This window comes from Alexandromys fortis, unplaced genomic scaffold, assembly GCF_014885135.2.
Source record: "Alexandromys fortis isolate MF-2015 unplaced genomic scaffold, M_Fortis_MF-2015_v1.1 scaffold_224, whole genome shotgun sequence".
Classification (NCBI taxonomy): Eukaryota; Metazoa; Chordata; class Mammalia; order Rodentia; family Cricetidae; genus Alexandromys; species Alexandromys fortis.
This window is the reverse complement of record NW_026068104.1, coordinates 187,607-204,728: the sequence shown is the minus strand read 5'-3', so window position 1 is coordinate 204,728 and position 17,122 is coordinate 187,607. Positions and strand designations below refer to the sequence as shown.

The window sequence follows — 17,122 nt, the reverse complement described above, 5'->3', positions numbered from 1 at the left end:
AAACACAGTAGTTATGAAATATTCAAACCAGAACCTACAGACTTGTTAGCTAGGAACCATCATACTTCTGATTGAAGTTTTTGTCACAACTTCAACAATGCACAGATCCATAAAGTTCTCTAGTTTGCATGGCCATTTTCACCTTAGTAATTCCCTTCTGTAAGCATATGATTTCTAAACAGTCTAGGCAGAGAAGGTACAGGAAAGGAAAGGAAGTGCTGCTGTTAAGTTATTTAGACAACAACTTTTTGGTCACTGGGGACTGGGGGATTGTCCTTATTGGTTTGCTTTTTTTGTCAACTTGACAAAAGCTAGAGTTACTTGGGAAGAGAAACCTCAATTGAGAAAACGCCTTCAACAAATTACATGTAGGCAAGTGTATAGTGCATTTTTTTGATTAATGATTGACCTGAGTGGTCCCAACACCCTGGGCAGGTAGTTTTGAGTACTATAAGAAAGCAGACTGAGCCAGGCCTTTAATCCCAGCACTCAGGAGTGAGTTCAAGGCCAGCTTGGTCTACCAAGAGCTGGTTACATACAGGACAGGTTCCAAAGCGACAGAGAAACCCTGTCTCGAAAAAACAACAGAACAAAAGAACAAAAAAAAAAAAAAAAAGAAAGAAAGCAGACTGAGCAAGCCATAGGGAATAAGCCAGGAAGTAGCACTCCTCCATGGCCTCTGCATCAACTCCTGTCTCATGTTCCTGCCATGTCTGAGTTCCTGCCTAACTTCCCTCAGTGATGAACAGTGATGTGGAAATGTAAGCCAAATAAACCCTTTCCTCCCCAACTTGCTTTTGATCATGGTATTTATCACAGCAATAGAACCCAAATAGATAGAAATCCTTGTCCTAATCTCAATACTCAGCTTTTCATTCTATAAACTTCTTTTTGGGGAGAGGAGTGAGATGGGGGAGGATTTGCTTCATAGCCCTAGGCTAGCCTTGAATTCACTATGCAACCCAGTCTTCTGCCTTCAGAGTACTGAAATTACAAACATGTGCCAACAAGCCTGGACTCATTCTATAAACACTGTTCAAAGTCCTTCAACTCCTCCTGGCAAACAGACTTCTGGAATCTGTGACAGTGCACCAAGAAGTGTGATAAACTACTAGACAAAGAAAACTGAGGACAGTCCTCAATACTCACACTTTCTGCCAAGAGCACAGGCCAGTTCACTCCCAAGGAAGCCCCCACCAATAACTGTAATTGACTTGACTTCCCGTGAGATCTTCTCCAAGGCTCTAAAATCTCCAATCTGCAGGATCATACCAGTTTAGTTCACTGATTTCCCAAGGGGGCACAAGATAATAATCCAAGAAAATATTTTCCTCTAACTCTTCTACAACAGACATTTGCATATAACGTCTTATACAAAAGTGGCTCAATTATAGCATCTATGTTATTAACGTGAATTTTTTCTCCTTTGTAACATTCCTTCCAGCAACAGTGGTTGTCAACACTGGTAGAACTTTTCTTCCCAGTCCAAGGTAGACATGTGGCAGTATCAAGAGACATTTTGGTTGTCAGGACAAGATGCTCCGGCCTCTAGTGGAGAGAAGCCAGTGATGCTGCCAACACCTTACAAAGTAAAACACAGCTTCCCACACAAAGAATTATTCAGTCCAACAATTAAGAATTTAAAAGGCAGGATGAACTTTATCCAATATCTTTAAGTGTGGCTAGAAAATTCCAGCAACGCATACTGTTAAGAAGCAAACACTCTCCTTTATACTTATACACTCTTATATATATATTATACTTATATACTCTCGATCTTTTGCATCAAAATCTTCACAAAGTACTTGTAATGAAAAATGCCAAGAGACCACAAGGTGTTTTGGTGGATCAAATACATCAAGAGAAAACAACTGCAAAAGGGCAGTCAGAGGCACAGCAAGCAATCAAAACCAAATGTAATTTTCTCTTATAAGCATAGAACCCTTGAGTGGATGAAGTATTGGAGGTGCAGGGAGAAGTGACTTGCTCAAAGCTAGACAACAAGTCAGAAGAGCTATATAGAAAGAACATGGATCTTCCAATTAGAGGGATCACCTGGGGGACAGAAAAAAGTATGTTGTTACCTCTGCAAACCCACACAAAGAAAACACGAAAGCAATTACCTTTCTGAAAAGCGTTGTTCTGCTCTTCACCTCTGCTCCAGCCCTATCGATGGCAGACAGACTTCTTGGAGTGCCTCCTGGAAATAGGAAAGCCCTTTAGGCTGACAAGCAGGAGCTAGCCCAAACAACCCCTACAGGTAGAGCTCTCTCTGCTTTGACTGTGGTTAAGTATGTTAGTGTCACAGCAACAGTGTTGGTGGTGGTGGCTGCTGTTACTACCAAGGAGTGACTAGCAGATAAGATGGCTTGCCTCACAGCAGGCTTCTTATCAACTTCCTTTAAGAAATATATCTGAGTCTCCTTTTAGAGGACCTTGCCTCCATAGCTGGCCAAACCAGAAAACTTAGTTCCTTTTTCCATGATGTGCCTTTGTCTCTTTCTGTCAATTTTCTGAGAGGGTTGTACTATGTAGATCAGGTTGGCCCGGAACTCACTATGGATCCTAGGCAGCATCAAGTCTGCTTTGATCCTTCTGCCTGAGGATCCTGAGTGCTGGGATTAGAGTTATTATGCCCACCTGCCACGATAGGTCCAGTTTCTCAGGAGGCCTCATATGCTAGCATGGTTACAGCACTTTCATTAGCTGATTGTCTTGTCTCCTGATTTTGGATGAGAACTGGCAATAAACCCACAGAGCTACATATCCTTCAGGCCAGAGACTGAATACCATGCACAGAGGAAAAAGGAGCAGCTTCCTCATGTTGTTACCAAAGGATTTTCTTTCTTTTTTTCCTTTTTCAAAGCTGAGGACAGAACCCAGGGTCTTGCACTTGCTAGGCAAGCACTCTCTACCACTGAGCTAAATACACTTATTATCAAAAATTGTAAATAGGTAAAAACATTATATGTCCAAATTAACCAGATTTTGACACCAGAGATTCTGGATATGAGTTGTCTTAAGGATAAGCTGCAATATCTTTTCAAGAGAAGGCCAGACTCTAAAGCTTGAACAAACTACCATAGTAGGGAAGACAGCCACCTCCAGAAATACTCACCCGTTGCAATCAAGCATTTTTCAAAGGTTATCTTAGAGCCATCATTAAGTTTCACCATGTTGCCTCTTACATCCAGCTGTACTACCTGGTATAGTCATATGCATACATATAAGAAGTAGAAATGAATAAGTTATGAAAAAAACTACTGTGATATAATATTCACCATTTTAAAGTGTACAATTCACTGGATTTTTAGTCTATTCACCACTAATTCTAGAACATTTCATGCCCACGGGGTGGGGTGGGGGGACTCTAAACCTATGTTGGCAACTCATTCAGAAGATTTAGTTTTTGACTGAAAATGATCCTCAAGAAATTGTTTCTAATTAGTTATTGGGACTATAGTACTTGAAATCCTGTTTCTTCAGGCAACGACTAGCCATCAACTGGATTCCCAAACTTTCATTCTGATTTATAGAAACAGACACTGGAGAAAGTCTTTTCTATTTTGGCATTTGGAATCCTTATTTCTTTGCTAACAACTCTACTATACTCACAAATCTCTGCAGAATTTTTCTCCAACTTCTAGTCTTCACGGAAACTCAGCTATCCCTCAGGGATGTTACACTTAGAGACAGTGTTGTAACCCATACCGCAGGGCCAGGAAGAAGTGTTGGCATGTTCCACAGTTCCTGAGGTGGTTGCTGCTGCTGCTTCTAGAGTCTTATACCTTTATCCCTTTAAATCACTGTTAGTAAACCACTTCTTCCCCACTGGTCCTTATCTCTAAGGACCTTGGAACTTGGTTCCTGTTTTTTTCTCTGCCATGTCCAGGCTGTTATTATTTCCTAAACTGCTACTTCTACCTCAATTTTCTCTCAGGCTCATTGTTGTTTTGTTTGTGATAGGGTCTCACTATGTAGCCTGGCTGGCCTGGAACTTTCTATGAAGACCAGGAAGGCTAGCCTCAAACTCACAGAGATCCACCTGCCTCTGCCTCTTGAGCACTGGGATTAAAGAATACACCATTACACACATATGTAAGCTTAGCTTCACTGCCTTCTTAATTCCCATTGTTACTTACTCCTCTCTTTTTTTTTTTTTTTGTTTGTTTGTTGCAATGTGGAAAATGTACCTAGGACTGTGGGTATGCTGGACAAGCACTGTATCATGAAACTGTATCTTCAGCCCAGCCTCAGTCTTCTGTACTTCTTCCAATTTTCTACTTATCTAGTTGGCAATTCCATTCCAATAATTTGGACCAGTTATTCAATGACTCTCCTATCAATACTCTTAATTCCTTTGTGTCTACTTAGGGTTAAAAGCTTTAGTTTTGGAGTCTGAGAGATTAGTTTCCAGTATCTGCCCCATTCTTTACTAGCTGTGAGACCATCAAATCAAATACCCGTGCACCTTTAACCCCAGCACTCAGGAGGCAGAGGCAAGCAGATCTCTGTGAGTTCGAGGTCAGCCTGGTCTACAGAGTGAGTTCAGGCTCCAAAGCTACAGAGAAACCCTGCCTCAAAAAACAAGAAAGAGAGGGGGCGGGGAGCAATACCTGTTAAACATCTATGACGGTTTAAAGGCAATTCTAAGTACAGGGGACACAGTGATAAGAACGACAGATTATCTTCTGTCTTCAGAGTATATTAGGCAAAAATAATTTAACAAACACTAACAATAAGGAGTGATAAACATGATAGACACAGGGCAGTGCAGTGGCACTAGAAACATAGGGTGGGGTGTTCGAGACAAGTTTAGTTGGGTAAAGCTTTCTAGAGAGAACAGTATTCATGAATATTTTCTTTAACCTCCTGTGCTTTGTCCTTGGTAAGTTCTCTCTTCAGTACAGCTTGACCACTCAACACTCAGATGGCTCATTCAGATAACTATCTTTTTCTCCACCAATAACCATCTTACACCCAGTCTTATTGTGAAAACAAGTGAAAGCCTGTAACACAAACATGAGTGCAGAGGTAATGCATCTGTAACCCCAGTGCTAGGGCGACAGAGACAGCCGGACCCCAGATGTTTGCTGGCTAATCTCAGTGAAACAGTTGAACTCCAGGTTCAGTGAGAGACCCTGTTTCAAAATATAAGGTGGAGAAACAGATGAACACTGGATGTCAACACCTGGACTCCACGTGTGTGTATACACAGGCAAGGTACCTTCATATACACATGCATATACCACATGCATTCATATGTATACAAACTGTTTACTTTCTTTTTTTGTTCATTCACTTCCTTTTTTCAGCTGGGAAATAAGGTGATCTTTCTATTCTTGTGTATCTAGCCATTCTTTTCTCTTTCAGGATCTTCACCTGATAACTGTCCATTATTCCTTTACCCTCTCTTGAGTCCTTAGACCTCAGTTCAATAAAGACAAATCTTTGATTCTATGTTCTCTTCAAACTTCTATCCAATGCTGTCTCCCCCTGCTTAAATTTTTAATTTAGAATTTTTCAAAAAAGAAACACTCATATACCAACCATTCATTTTATTGACTTTTACTATACTGAGGATTGAACCGAGATCCTTGTGCATTCCATGCAAGCTCTCTACCAGTAAGTCTTTTTTTTTTTTTTTTTTTTTTTTTTTTTTTTTTTTTTTTTTTTTTTTTTGGTTTTTTGAGACAGGGCTTCTCTGTAGCTTTGGAGCCTGTCCTGGAACTAGCTCTGTAGACCAGGATGGCCTTGAACTCACAAAGAACTCTGGAGTGCTGGGATTAAAGGCGTGCTCCCCCACCGCCCAGCTAGTCCTTAAATTTTTTAGAGATGGGGTCACATTCTTTCACCCAGACTGGTCTGCAACCGACTATACTGTAACCCACACTGGCTTCAAACTTGTAGCTGTCCTCCTGACTCAGTTTCCAAAAGACTTAGATTACAGGTATGATCTATTATGCTCAAATTTCAGTTAAACTTTGGGAGTGTGTGCATGTGTATTTTCATGTCCATGTGGGTGCAAGTGCTTATGCGAATAGAAGGCAGAAGGCAAAGAACAATCTTGAACATTGTTCCTCAAGTCATCCCTGTCCACTTTTTTTTTTTTTTTTGAGACACGGTGTCATACTCACTAAATTGGCTAAATATGGTGGCTGGCCAGCAAGCCCTAGGGATCTACCTGTCTCTGCCTTCTCAGCACTGATATTACAAGCATGCTCCACCACACCTGAGTGTTTTATATGGGTTCTGGATATTGAACTCCAGTCCTCAGGCACTCTCCAGCTCATCTAAACTTACTGAAAGAATAGAGGAGGGCTTGGGAGATGGCTCAATGCATACAGCACTTGCTATGCAAGCATGAGGAACAGAGTATGGAACGCCACATCCACATAAAAGCTGAGTAGGTGTGGCCACCCACGTGCAACCCCAGTGCTGACAAGGTGGAACAGGGAATCTCCATAGTGAGCCAGCTACCAGACTAGCAGAACCAGTAAGTCCCAGATTCAGCAAGAGAATCTGACTTAGTAAATAGAATAGAGGGAGGGTTCTTTATGTCAACCTCTGTCCTCTACATGCACATGCATGCACATGTAAACATGCATATACACATGCAAAAAAAGAATAGTTTAACTTTACAATGTTATCTACTGCTCTCTAAGTTCTTTTCTGCTGTTTTGGTTGTTGTTTGACAGGATCTCATTATGTAGCCCTAGAAGGCCTGGAACTCTGTGTAGACCAGGCTGGCCTCAAACTCACTGACATCTGCCTATCTTCGTCTCCCAGGTACCGCAATTAAAGGCATGCACTACCATGCTTGGTGTCCAAGCTAATTTTTATCTTTCACCTTAAAACCAGATCTTCCTCTTAAAATATTTTTCTCAGTTAGGGGGAGGGCACTATTATCTACTCTGATATACAATCTAGAAATTTTGTTTACCTCACCTCCCACCTTCATTCAGTCTTCAAGCCTTAGCATTTTCTCCTAAGCATTCCTCAAGCATGTCCTTCACTCTGATCACGTATTTCCTCCCACGCTGGGCATCTAACTCAGTGCTACACAAGAAGTAATGCATTATTAGGAACTTGGGCTCTGGTCAGAATTTCTGGGTTCCAACTCTTTAGTCAGATAAGCCTGGGCTCATATTCTGTCTCTCATGTATTGTAAAAATTTAGGCCAGTTATTTAAAATTTCTTTATTTAAAAAGCAATTTCTTGCCAGGTAGTGGCGTCTCAGAGCTTTGGTACCAGCACTTGGGAGAGAGGCAGGTGGATCTCTGAGTTTGAGGCCAGCCTGATCTACATAGCAAGTTCCATGATAGCCAGGGATGTTATACAGAGAAACCCTGTCTCCAGAAACAAAAAACAAAATGGTTTTAAAAAAATCAGTTAAAATAGGTATTATATAAATTCTTAGCCCTTGCATTCCTCTTCATAATCATTACCACCACCAGCCTAATTTGAGCAATCATAATCTTTTGCCTGAATTATTATAATAATTTTTGAAATGGCCTTTCTAATCTTAATTTTTTTTTACTTTAGTCAGGCAGCGGTGGCACACACCTTTAACCCCAGCACTCAGGAGGCAGAGGCAGGTGGATCTTTGTGAGTTCAAGGCCAGCGTGGCCTACAGAGTGAGTTCCAATTTTATATGTATAGGTGTTCTTTCTGCATGTATGTATGTGTACCATGAGTGCCTGGATAGTTGAGAGACAGTATGTGGGTGCTGGGAATTGAACTCAGGTCCTCTGAGAGAGCAGCCAGTGTTTTTAACTGCTGAGCTATCTCTCTGGCCCTCCATCTCTAGTCGTATTTCTATGAAATCCAATATGTCTAAATTCATTTCCAGCATATCTTTGTCCAGAAATGTCACCAGCTCTCCAGTATAAATAAAATCAAGCTCTCCTACACGCAAAAAGCCTCCCAGAAACAATCACTAGAATAACTTACTAGTTTTGCCTCTTCCTAACTTGAATATTTTTTAAAATTTTTTTGTCAGGCATGGTGACACACACCTTTAATCCCAGCACTCTAGAGGTAGATCTCCAAATTTGAGGTCAGCCTTGAACAGCAAGTTCAAGGACAGCAAGGACTATATAATGAGACCCTGTCTTAAACCAAAACAAAACAACAAGTATTTTCCAATCTATCATTTCTTCTGCCAAGTTAGAGATCAATTCCAGTACCTTATCCATATTGTACAAGTATTTTACCCCTAAGCTACATCCTTAGTTCCCTAACTCGAAGTTTCTGTTCTATCAGTAGCTAGCTGCTTATTTTCCTTGTACTAAATATGTTTTTCTGTACTGCTGGATACTTGCTCATGCTGTTAGTTCTTCCTCATGTTGCTCTCCTGAATGTGCTTTGCACTTATGTAATCTACACCTCTCCGTTCTTTAATATCTTCTGCTCTAGGGCTAGGTAGCTTACTTGGTAGGTAAGAGCACTTGATATGTGAGCAGAGAATCTCTAAACTATAATCCTCAGCACTCATATAAAAAGCCAGAGACAGGAGAAGGATAAATGTAGCCTGCTGGTCACCAGCCTAGATTCAAGTTCAGTAAGAGACCCCACTCAAGAGGAATATTAAGCAGAGTAATAGGGCAGAACACCTGACACTCTCCTCTTTATACTACCTATATCCAGATATATCATACTCACATATATATACACACCAAAAAATAAACAAGCTTGCTCTTGCGGAGGACCTGGGTTCACTTCCCAGAACCCACATGATGGCTCATAACGATTTTTAATTCTAGTTCCAGGGGACCCAAAATTCCTTTTCTAACTTTTGAGGGCATCATGCACACACATGGTACATTTACATACATATAAAATAAATACATAAATTTAAAAAGAACATTTCAGACATTTTAGGACTACAGATTTCTTCTCCAGGAAGCTTTCCTTGTATTCATTACTGTACCGTACATTCCTCCTCCTAATTCCCAGGACTCATAACATTTCTGTGTTAAGATTATCTATGTTGCTGCTTATTTTTGTTTTCCCTTAGGGGATAGGGCTCCAGTATTCCACACTGGGGGCATTTAAGATAAGGTGACACTACCAGCTTAACCACATTCTACAGCTCTGTTATGGGAATCTGCCCATTTGTGCTTCACTTTCAGCTTTGCTTCTTAAGAGAACACCATCCCCTCTATTGGAACACTGCCATTAATTTACAAACATAGCCTACTATGTCCATTAATAAAAATAAAGCACAACACAGCAAATAAAACACAACACAACAAAGCTTTCCTAGGACCTCACAAGCATTGTGCAATAACTGCTCTCCTTATTTTGGCAACCATTTTAGTAACATCCAACAGTATCTTCCATGTTGAATTATGCTGAAAATTAGCCTAATTTCTATCATAAATAACCCCAAAGAAAGGTCAAACAAAACAAAAAGCAATAGGAAGGAGGAACAAATACAGAAGCATAAACAAAAACAACAATAGGGACTAGAGAGTTGGCTCAGAAGGTTAAGAGCTGTTGAAATAGGAGCTGCGGGGCTGCGTCCCCAGCACCCCGGCCGCCTGGCTAGCTTATGCCCGAAATAACAACACACAAACTGCATTCATTTAAAAACTGCTTGACCCATTTCTATCTAGCCTCTTCTAGGCTAATTCTCACATATTAATTTAGCCCATTTCTAATCATCTGTGTAAGCACCCCAAGGTGCGCTTACCGGGAAGATTCTAGCCTACGTCCATCCTGGGTCGGAGGAGCACTGGCTGCTCTTCCTGAGGTCCTGAGTTCAATTCCCAGCAACCACATGGTGGCTCACAACCATCTGTAATGAGATCTGGTGCCCTTTTTTGGCCTGAAGGCATATATGCAGGCAGAATATTGTACACATAATAAACAAATAAATAAATAAATAAATAAGTAAATCAATCAATTGATCAATCAATCTTTAGGGCTGGAAAGATGGTTCAGTGGTTAAGAGCACTGGCTACTTTTCTAGAGTACCTGGGTTCAACATCTAGTATCCATATGGCAGCTCACACCTGTCTATAACTCCAGTTCCAGGGCTTCAGACATGCATGCAGGCAAAACCAACTAACATTAAATAAAAATAATTTTTTTTTTAAAAAGCGCAATAGTTTTTAGGATTATAGTATCTGACAATGTGACTTCTCTGGCAAAGTTTATTCAACTTCATGGTCTACACTTTGCTATAGACTTTCCTTAGACAGACTAAATAATATTAGTCCTATAATGTTTGGTTTTCCTTTGATGAACTATGGTGGGAGAGGAAACCTGGATTGTAATGGAAAAGCACATCACTGTAATTTCTGTTTGGTAACTACATAGGCTAGAGCCTGACAAAGAAAGCAGCCTAAAAGCTCACCTTCTTCCCAGTGAGGACAGCCACACCACCATTCTCAATATGAGGCAGGTCCTGAGCAGAAACATAGAAAGAAGGTGGCTGGAAATATATGCTGTATGGGAAAGAGGAAAAATCTATAAGCATCTGGAACTACTATAGGCTCCCTCTATAGCTTTACTAAAATGTTATCTGGAGACATTACAGGTTACAACAACTTACAAGGGGATGTTATTGTATCTGATAGCTATAATTGAGATACTGCTGAACAGCCTATGCTATACAGCACAGCCCTTACCTTCAATAAGAATTACATTGTCCCCAACGTGGACACTAAGAGAGACTTAAATAGATATAATCTACATGGGAAGTAGAAAGTATAAAAAGACAAGATCTTCTGAGTAAATTGGGAGCATGGGGACCTTGGGGGAGAATTGAAGGGGGGAAGGGAGAGGCAGGGAGGGGAGCAGAGAAAAATGTAGAGCTCAATAAATATCAATAAAAAAATTATGTTGTCTCAAATATCAACCAATGGTGTAGAGGCTGAGAAACTTAGTTCTAGGTGTAGAATCATTTCAAATTAAGAACAAAGGCACTCAAGGAACGGGTATTCACGTATCGACCCACATTAATTTTTCAGAATGGTGCTGTTGACCAGTGGAGCAAGGTCTTGCTCCTACATGATTCTGCCTTAAACGATTAAGCTAGAATCTCAACTACTCAGGAAGATAAACCAAGAATATTACTTGAACCTAGTAGTTTGGGTTCAGTCAGGGCAACAAAGTGAGAACCCAAATTTAAAAAAAAAAGTAAATAATTATGTAAAAAACATTATAAGTAGAGAAAATTTAATTGAAAGTATGCAGTCTGCTTGCAAATGAAACATGATAGTAAAGATGAGAGGCAAACACATTTTGGCATTTACATTTGTTAAGATTTATTTATTTTACATGTGTGGATGTTTTGCCTGCATGCATGTCTGTGCTCGCAAAGGTCAGAAGAGAGTGTTAGATTTCCTACAACTGGAGTTACAGATGGCTGTAAAATCACTGTGTGATTGCTGGAAACTGAACGTGGGTCCTCTGCAAAAGCAAAAAGTGCTCTAAAATGCTAAGCTGTCTCTCCAGCCCAGGTCTGTAAATTTTAGTTCAATGTCAAAGAATCACTAATAAGAAATACACTAGAGCCCCAAGAATAGGACTAGAATTGAGAGACCTAAGGAGTCCTATAGAAGAAAAAAGCTGGAACTATAGCTCTAATACTTTGGGTTTGTTTATGTTTGTTTTGCATTTTTGAGACATTTTGAGAAACTAGTCTGTTACTTAGGCTAGTCTTGAACTCCTGACTGTTTTGCCTCATCTTCTCAAATGCTAGGGTTTCAGGCATGTACTATCATGCCCAGCTAGCTCCAAGTGTTTTTTGTGCAAGCATTCTGATAATGAGGCTCTTCATTATAGCCTTCCTACTCTAGCCCTGCAATTGTGAATGTGGGTTAGTGTCAAACAAAGTACCATCATCAATGGCCTGGGGAGACAGTTCAGCTAAGTGCTTGCAGAGGCATAAGGATCCAAGTTTAAGCCCCAGAACCCACATAAAAAGCCAGGCAATCCCAACATTGAGGAAGCAAAGACAGGAAAATCCTTGTGTTTCATTGGCTATCCAGCCTATTTCGCCAATTTAGTTGCATCCCAGACCAGTGAGAGGCCCCGTCTCAAAAACAAAAACAAAGTAGATGGCGGCTTGGTGTGGGAGAATTGTCTGTATTCTGTCAATTATGTGTTTTAATAAAACGCTGATTGGTCAGGCAGGAAGTATAGGCGGGTCAACCAGACAGGAAGTAGAGGCGGGACCATGAGAACAGGAGAATGCTAGATAGGAGGAAGCACATTCCTCCCATTCCTGCCCAAACCACCGAGAAACAACGTGTAATCTGCCCAGCTGAGAAAGGTACCAAGCCACATGGCTAACATAGATAAGAATAATGGGTTAATATAAGCTACAAGAGCTAATAAGTAGCCTGAGCTAATGGGCCAATCCGTTTTATAACTTATGGAGATCTCTGTGTGATTTTCTTTGGGGCCTGACAGCTGTGGGACCTGGTGGGAAGACAGAAACCCTGACAAGCAGGCCCTCATGTTACAGAGGCTGATGAATGACACCCAAGGCTGACCTCTGGCCTCCACATATATGCAGACATGTATGCTTGTGAACACATACACACCCAAAAATGGAAGAGTCTCATAATCAGTTTCACTTGCTTTTATATGACTTGCCTAGGTATTTATAAAGAAATGACAACACTGGCTAAGCTAATCTCTGGCAGAGAAATCTAACCTAAACGTCCTAGAAATAGGAGCCCTAATATTTCACAGTCTAGCATTAAACTGCTGACTGTTAGTAGTTTGGGGAACAGAAGCTAGAATGTTCTTTGTTGCCTCTGAGCCTGACCAAGTATATACAATAGCAAACTTCCATGTAGAGCCTTCCCGTGTATTACACGTGATCAGTGACAAAATCTTAACCTGCTCCTCATGCTCAGTCAGGCCCATTTTACATAAGCAAGCATACCTTCTCTCTTTTCCATTCCACTGTCTGAATTGCAGTGTCTTTGTGACATTTGGATCATCTGAAAACCACAATTCTTTCGAAAGAGGAGGTCGCATGTATGGCAGCTCAGGGTCTTCAGATACAATCAGGACCTTTAGACACAAAATAATACTTGTCAGTGCTAATTTAAGAGGTAAATGTTAAAGCATTCACACTGGCTAAATTTGCACACTATACCTTCTACACCAAGCAAAATAACATGCACCTTACCCTGGCCCCAGGATCCCGAGCCCGGATGGATCGGGCTGCAGCAAAAGCAGCAGTACCTCCACCAATCAGCAGGAAAGGAACATGACTTGGTACTTTGACTTGAGGAGATGACCCTCCCTCTGCAGCTGTAACAGAACATACAGGGTCAGTCTTTTTTGTTTGTTTTTCGAGACAAGGTTTCTGTGTAGCTTTGGGACCTGTCCTGGCACTAGCTCTATAGACCATGTTGGCCTTGAACTTACAGTGCCTCTGCCTCCCCAGTGCTGGGATTAAAGGAGTGTGATACCACCACCTGGGTCAGTCTTCTTAAAGGCTCTGATGACTCTGGGCCACTATTTCAAAAAGTCACTTTGTACTTGTCTTAATCCTTTACATAAAATAAAACCGGCACACCTATACAAATCTTAAACCTACTGGGTTTAGGATGTGGCTCAGTGGCAGGAAGCTTGCCTATCGTGTCCAAGATACTGGGTTTGAGAGCCAGAACTAAAAAAAAAGGGGGGTGACCAAAGCACCAAACAATCCTCCGAACATTCTGTTGGAGGAATATTCCTTTCATTTTACCTGTGGGGAAAATTTTTAAATGGAGTGAATGAGTTGATTGGTGTCTTTCATTCATTAGTTCTATACTGGATCCAGGGCTGACCTTAAATATTAGTCTTTTCCTTTGCCCCTTTTTAAGATAGGTCTCACTCTGTATCCCTGACTGGCCTCAGTTTCTCATGTGCTGGGATTACAGCTGTACACCATCACACCTGGCTAGTTATTTCTCAAATATATTAGAAAGCATATATTGAAAGGCCTCTGCCATTCTTATTATTTTTCTACCAGCCACCAGGAAAACATCAAGTTCAGTTGCACCTTTTGTTAGCAATAAAAGGGAAACACCTAGGAGGTCAATTGGAGATTATTAGACAATGTTCATGAAGAAGATGGCATTATTGAAGAAAGCAATACAAACCGCCTACCCAGAGCTATCGGGGTTATTAAAGGATTAAAACATTCCTCCTTGAAAATCCAAGTGACTCAAAGTGAAGGCTAGAGCTTTGTGCTACAGGAAAACAAACACATCTTCAACAAAAACTCCAAAGATTCAAAGGAATTAATATGACCAAGAAGGCTCAGTCATTGGAAAAATGGCTTTCCTATCTTTTCCTGATTTTCTTACCAAGCTTGCCTTTTAAAAAGCCTATATAAAGGGGGCTGGAGAGATGGCTCAGAGGGTAACAGCATTGCCTGCTCTTCCAAAGGTCCTGAGTTCAATTCCCAGCAACCACATGGTGGCTCACAACCATCTGTAATGGGGTCTGGTGCCCTCTTCTGGCCTGCAGGCACACACACACACAGACAGAATATTGTATACATAATAAATAAATATTTTTTTTAAAAAAAGCCTGTATAAAGATAGGTACTCACAATAATTTTACTTCAAGCCTAAAATGCCAACCAAATATTTCAGGAAATCGCTCCCTGTTGTGGGGTAAAACCATAATTTCTGGAAGCTTATAATCTCACACTGTTACACTACAACAAGATATTAGCAAATCATAATCCTTAATCATTTTCCCTTATTTAGTATCAAATCATACAGAAGAGACATAGGGGAACACTTACCAGCGGCGTCGGCCCTTCTCTGTTTCTCTTCTGGTGTCAGTCCTAGCCCTGCCATTCTTTCATTATATCTTTTTTGGTCTTCTTTTATAGTCTTGTAGGCCTGTAGACCCAAACACAGAGAAAGTTTATTACATGATACAGCTAACTCAGACCATAAGCTAATATCATTTCAATTAAATGAGACGCTTTTGTCTACACTAAGGTTAGTTTGATATGCCAAAATCACTAAGGCAAAGCTTTCTTTTCCAATACTGGGGATAGAACCCAGAGCTTCATGCATGCTAAGCAAGCATTCTACCACTGAGCTATACCCCCAGCCCAAAGTTCTTTTCTCAACAAATAAAACTATTCAGTGTACACATATTTGGTGAGAAAAAGAATACTCAAAAACAGATCAAAATATATGTTTTAGATTTTCTGTGACTCTTGGTAAGGAACTCTCTTGATATTGAATTCAGAAAGTAAAGAAAAGGGAATGTAATGTTAGTAAGTATAGAAATGGCTAAAGTACAGAAAGGGGTTTTGGACTATGCTGGTGCTAGTTGTAAAATCAATGCACATGGGGACCGTATCTTCCTGATAGATGTTTCAGAGTTTGCCAGGGATTGAGATATGTGGCTAGGTCTATCATATTCTTAAAATGTAACTCATTTTTCCAGCAATAGTTTTTTCTTTTCCTAAACAAAGGAGGTAGGAGTCTCACTTAGAAATACAACATATAAATAATTATTAAGGTTCAAATACCATCGTCATTAAACACCTATTTTATTTCAAATACATTCTTTCTGCTACACCTTCAAATTGAGGGACAATATCTTTGTATTGTGACTAATTTCTGTTATTTCTCTTTATTAACACTCAACACCAGGATTTATTAGTTACTTTTAACTTATTTTTTAAAATATTTAGATGCTGGAGACCAGCCATGGCCTTATGCATATCAGGCCACTGAGCTATATTCCCAAGTCCTAATTAGTAACCATCAAAAAAATTACCAGTTGTAGAAACAACACTTTTAATCCCAGGATTTGGGTGGAAGAGGCATACAGTTTTATGTGAGTTTGAGGCCAACCTGGTCTACACAATGATTTCTGAGCCAGTGAGAATACAGGGTGAGACCTTGACCTCAGAAATACATACATACATAATTTTAAACATGGGCTGTGCATGGTAGTACATGCCTTTAACTCTAGCATTTGGCAAGAAGAGATGGGCTGATTTCTGTGAGTGTGAGGCCAGCCACAACCATATATAGTAAGACCTCGTCTCAAAGATAAATTAATTTAAAAAAAAAAAAAAGAAGCGAAGCAGGTGGTGGTGGCACAAGTCCTTAATCCCAGCACTCAGGAGGCAGAAGCAGGCAGATCTCTACAAATTCGAGGCCAGGCAGTCTGGTCTACAGGACAGCCAGAGGTATTACACAGAGAAACGCTTTCTCAAAAACAAGAACAAAAAACTGATAGACAATGACGTTTTTTGAGATAGGGTCTCAAGTAGCTTAGGATCACCATGAACTTCTGGTCCTCCTGTCTCCACCTCTCTCATTCTGGGATACAGGCACCAGGCACGCTATGTATCTATGTCTGTCTGACTGATGTACTTCTGGAGACTAAACCCAGGACTTTATATGTGCTAGGCCAACACTCTACCAACTGAGCTACCGTCCCAGCCCAAGGATGTCTTCTGATCACAATATTTTTGTTGTTTTATATCTTATGTGGACAACAAGATAAAAATTTAAGTGGCGGGAGCTGGAGAGATGGTTCAGAGGTTAAGAGCATTGCCTGCTCTTCCAAAGGTCCTGAGTTCAATTCCCAGCAACCACATGATGGCTCACAACCATCTGTAATGGGGTCTGGTGCCCTTCTTCTGGCCTGCAGGCATACACACAGACAGAATATTGTACATGCAATAAATAAATAAATGGCCATTTCTCAAATGAATTAACTGTAGAAATGAGGACAATTAGAGTAAGTAAAAATATATTCTACAAACATTCCTATGAGGTTAGGAATGTGACTCAGTAGTGGAATGTTTGGCTAGCAAGCATAAGGGCCCTGTTTTGATCCCTACTATCACCCAAAAATAAACTAAAAAAAAAAAGGCTTTCTAGGATCACTTTACAGAGCAGCTCATTAGGTGACATGCTGCAAACGGGGAACCCAAACCGAGAGGTGAGTAAAACCAAAGTGAACGGGAAGAGACTGGGTTATGCTCATACTGAGAGGGTCATCCAGAAATGGTCTGAGCCATTCTATGCTGCCTGATATTTTTACACATGAAAGGAGTAGAGCAGGAAAGGAGGTTTGGCAGGGAAAAGGCTAAACTAAGGTTAAATGTGGATATACAGTT

The 17,122-nt window shown here is 40.5% G+C and overlaps 1 protein-coding gene across 1 annotated transcript in view; it reads right to left on the bottom strand.

Moving 5' to 3' along the window:
• Aifm1 (apoptosis inducing factor mitochondria associated 1) overlaps positions 1 to 17,122 on the bottom strand; it is a 44,890-nt gene that overhangs the window by 10,288 nt on the left and 17,480 nt on the right. Inside the window, exons 3-9 of the mRNA XM_050123963.1 lie at positions 14,771 to 14,870; positions 13,157 to 13,281; positions 12,908 to 13,038; positions 10,364 to 10,454; positions 3,119 to 3,203; positions 2,124 to 2,200; positions 1,150 to 1,258 (exon numbers count right to left, since the gene is read on the bottom strand). Coding sequence (XP_049979920.1) covers positions 1,150 to 1,258; positions 2,124 to 2,200; positions 3,119 to 3,203; positions 10,364 to 10,454; positions 12,908 to 13,038; positions 13,157 to 13,281; positions 14,771 to 14,870 — 718 coding nt within the window. The remainder of the gene's footprint in view (positions 1 to 1,149; positions 1,259 to 2,123; positions 2,201 to 3,118; positions 3,204 to 10,363; positions 10,455 to 12,907; positions 13,039 to 13,156; positions 13,282 to 14,770; positions 14,871 to 17,122) is intronic.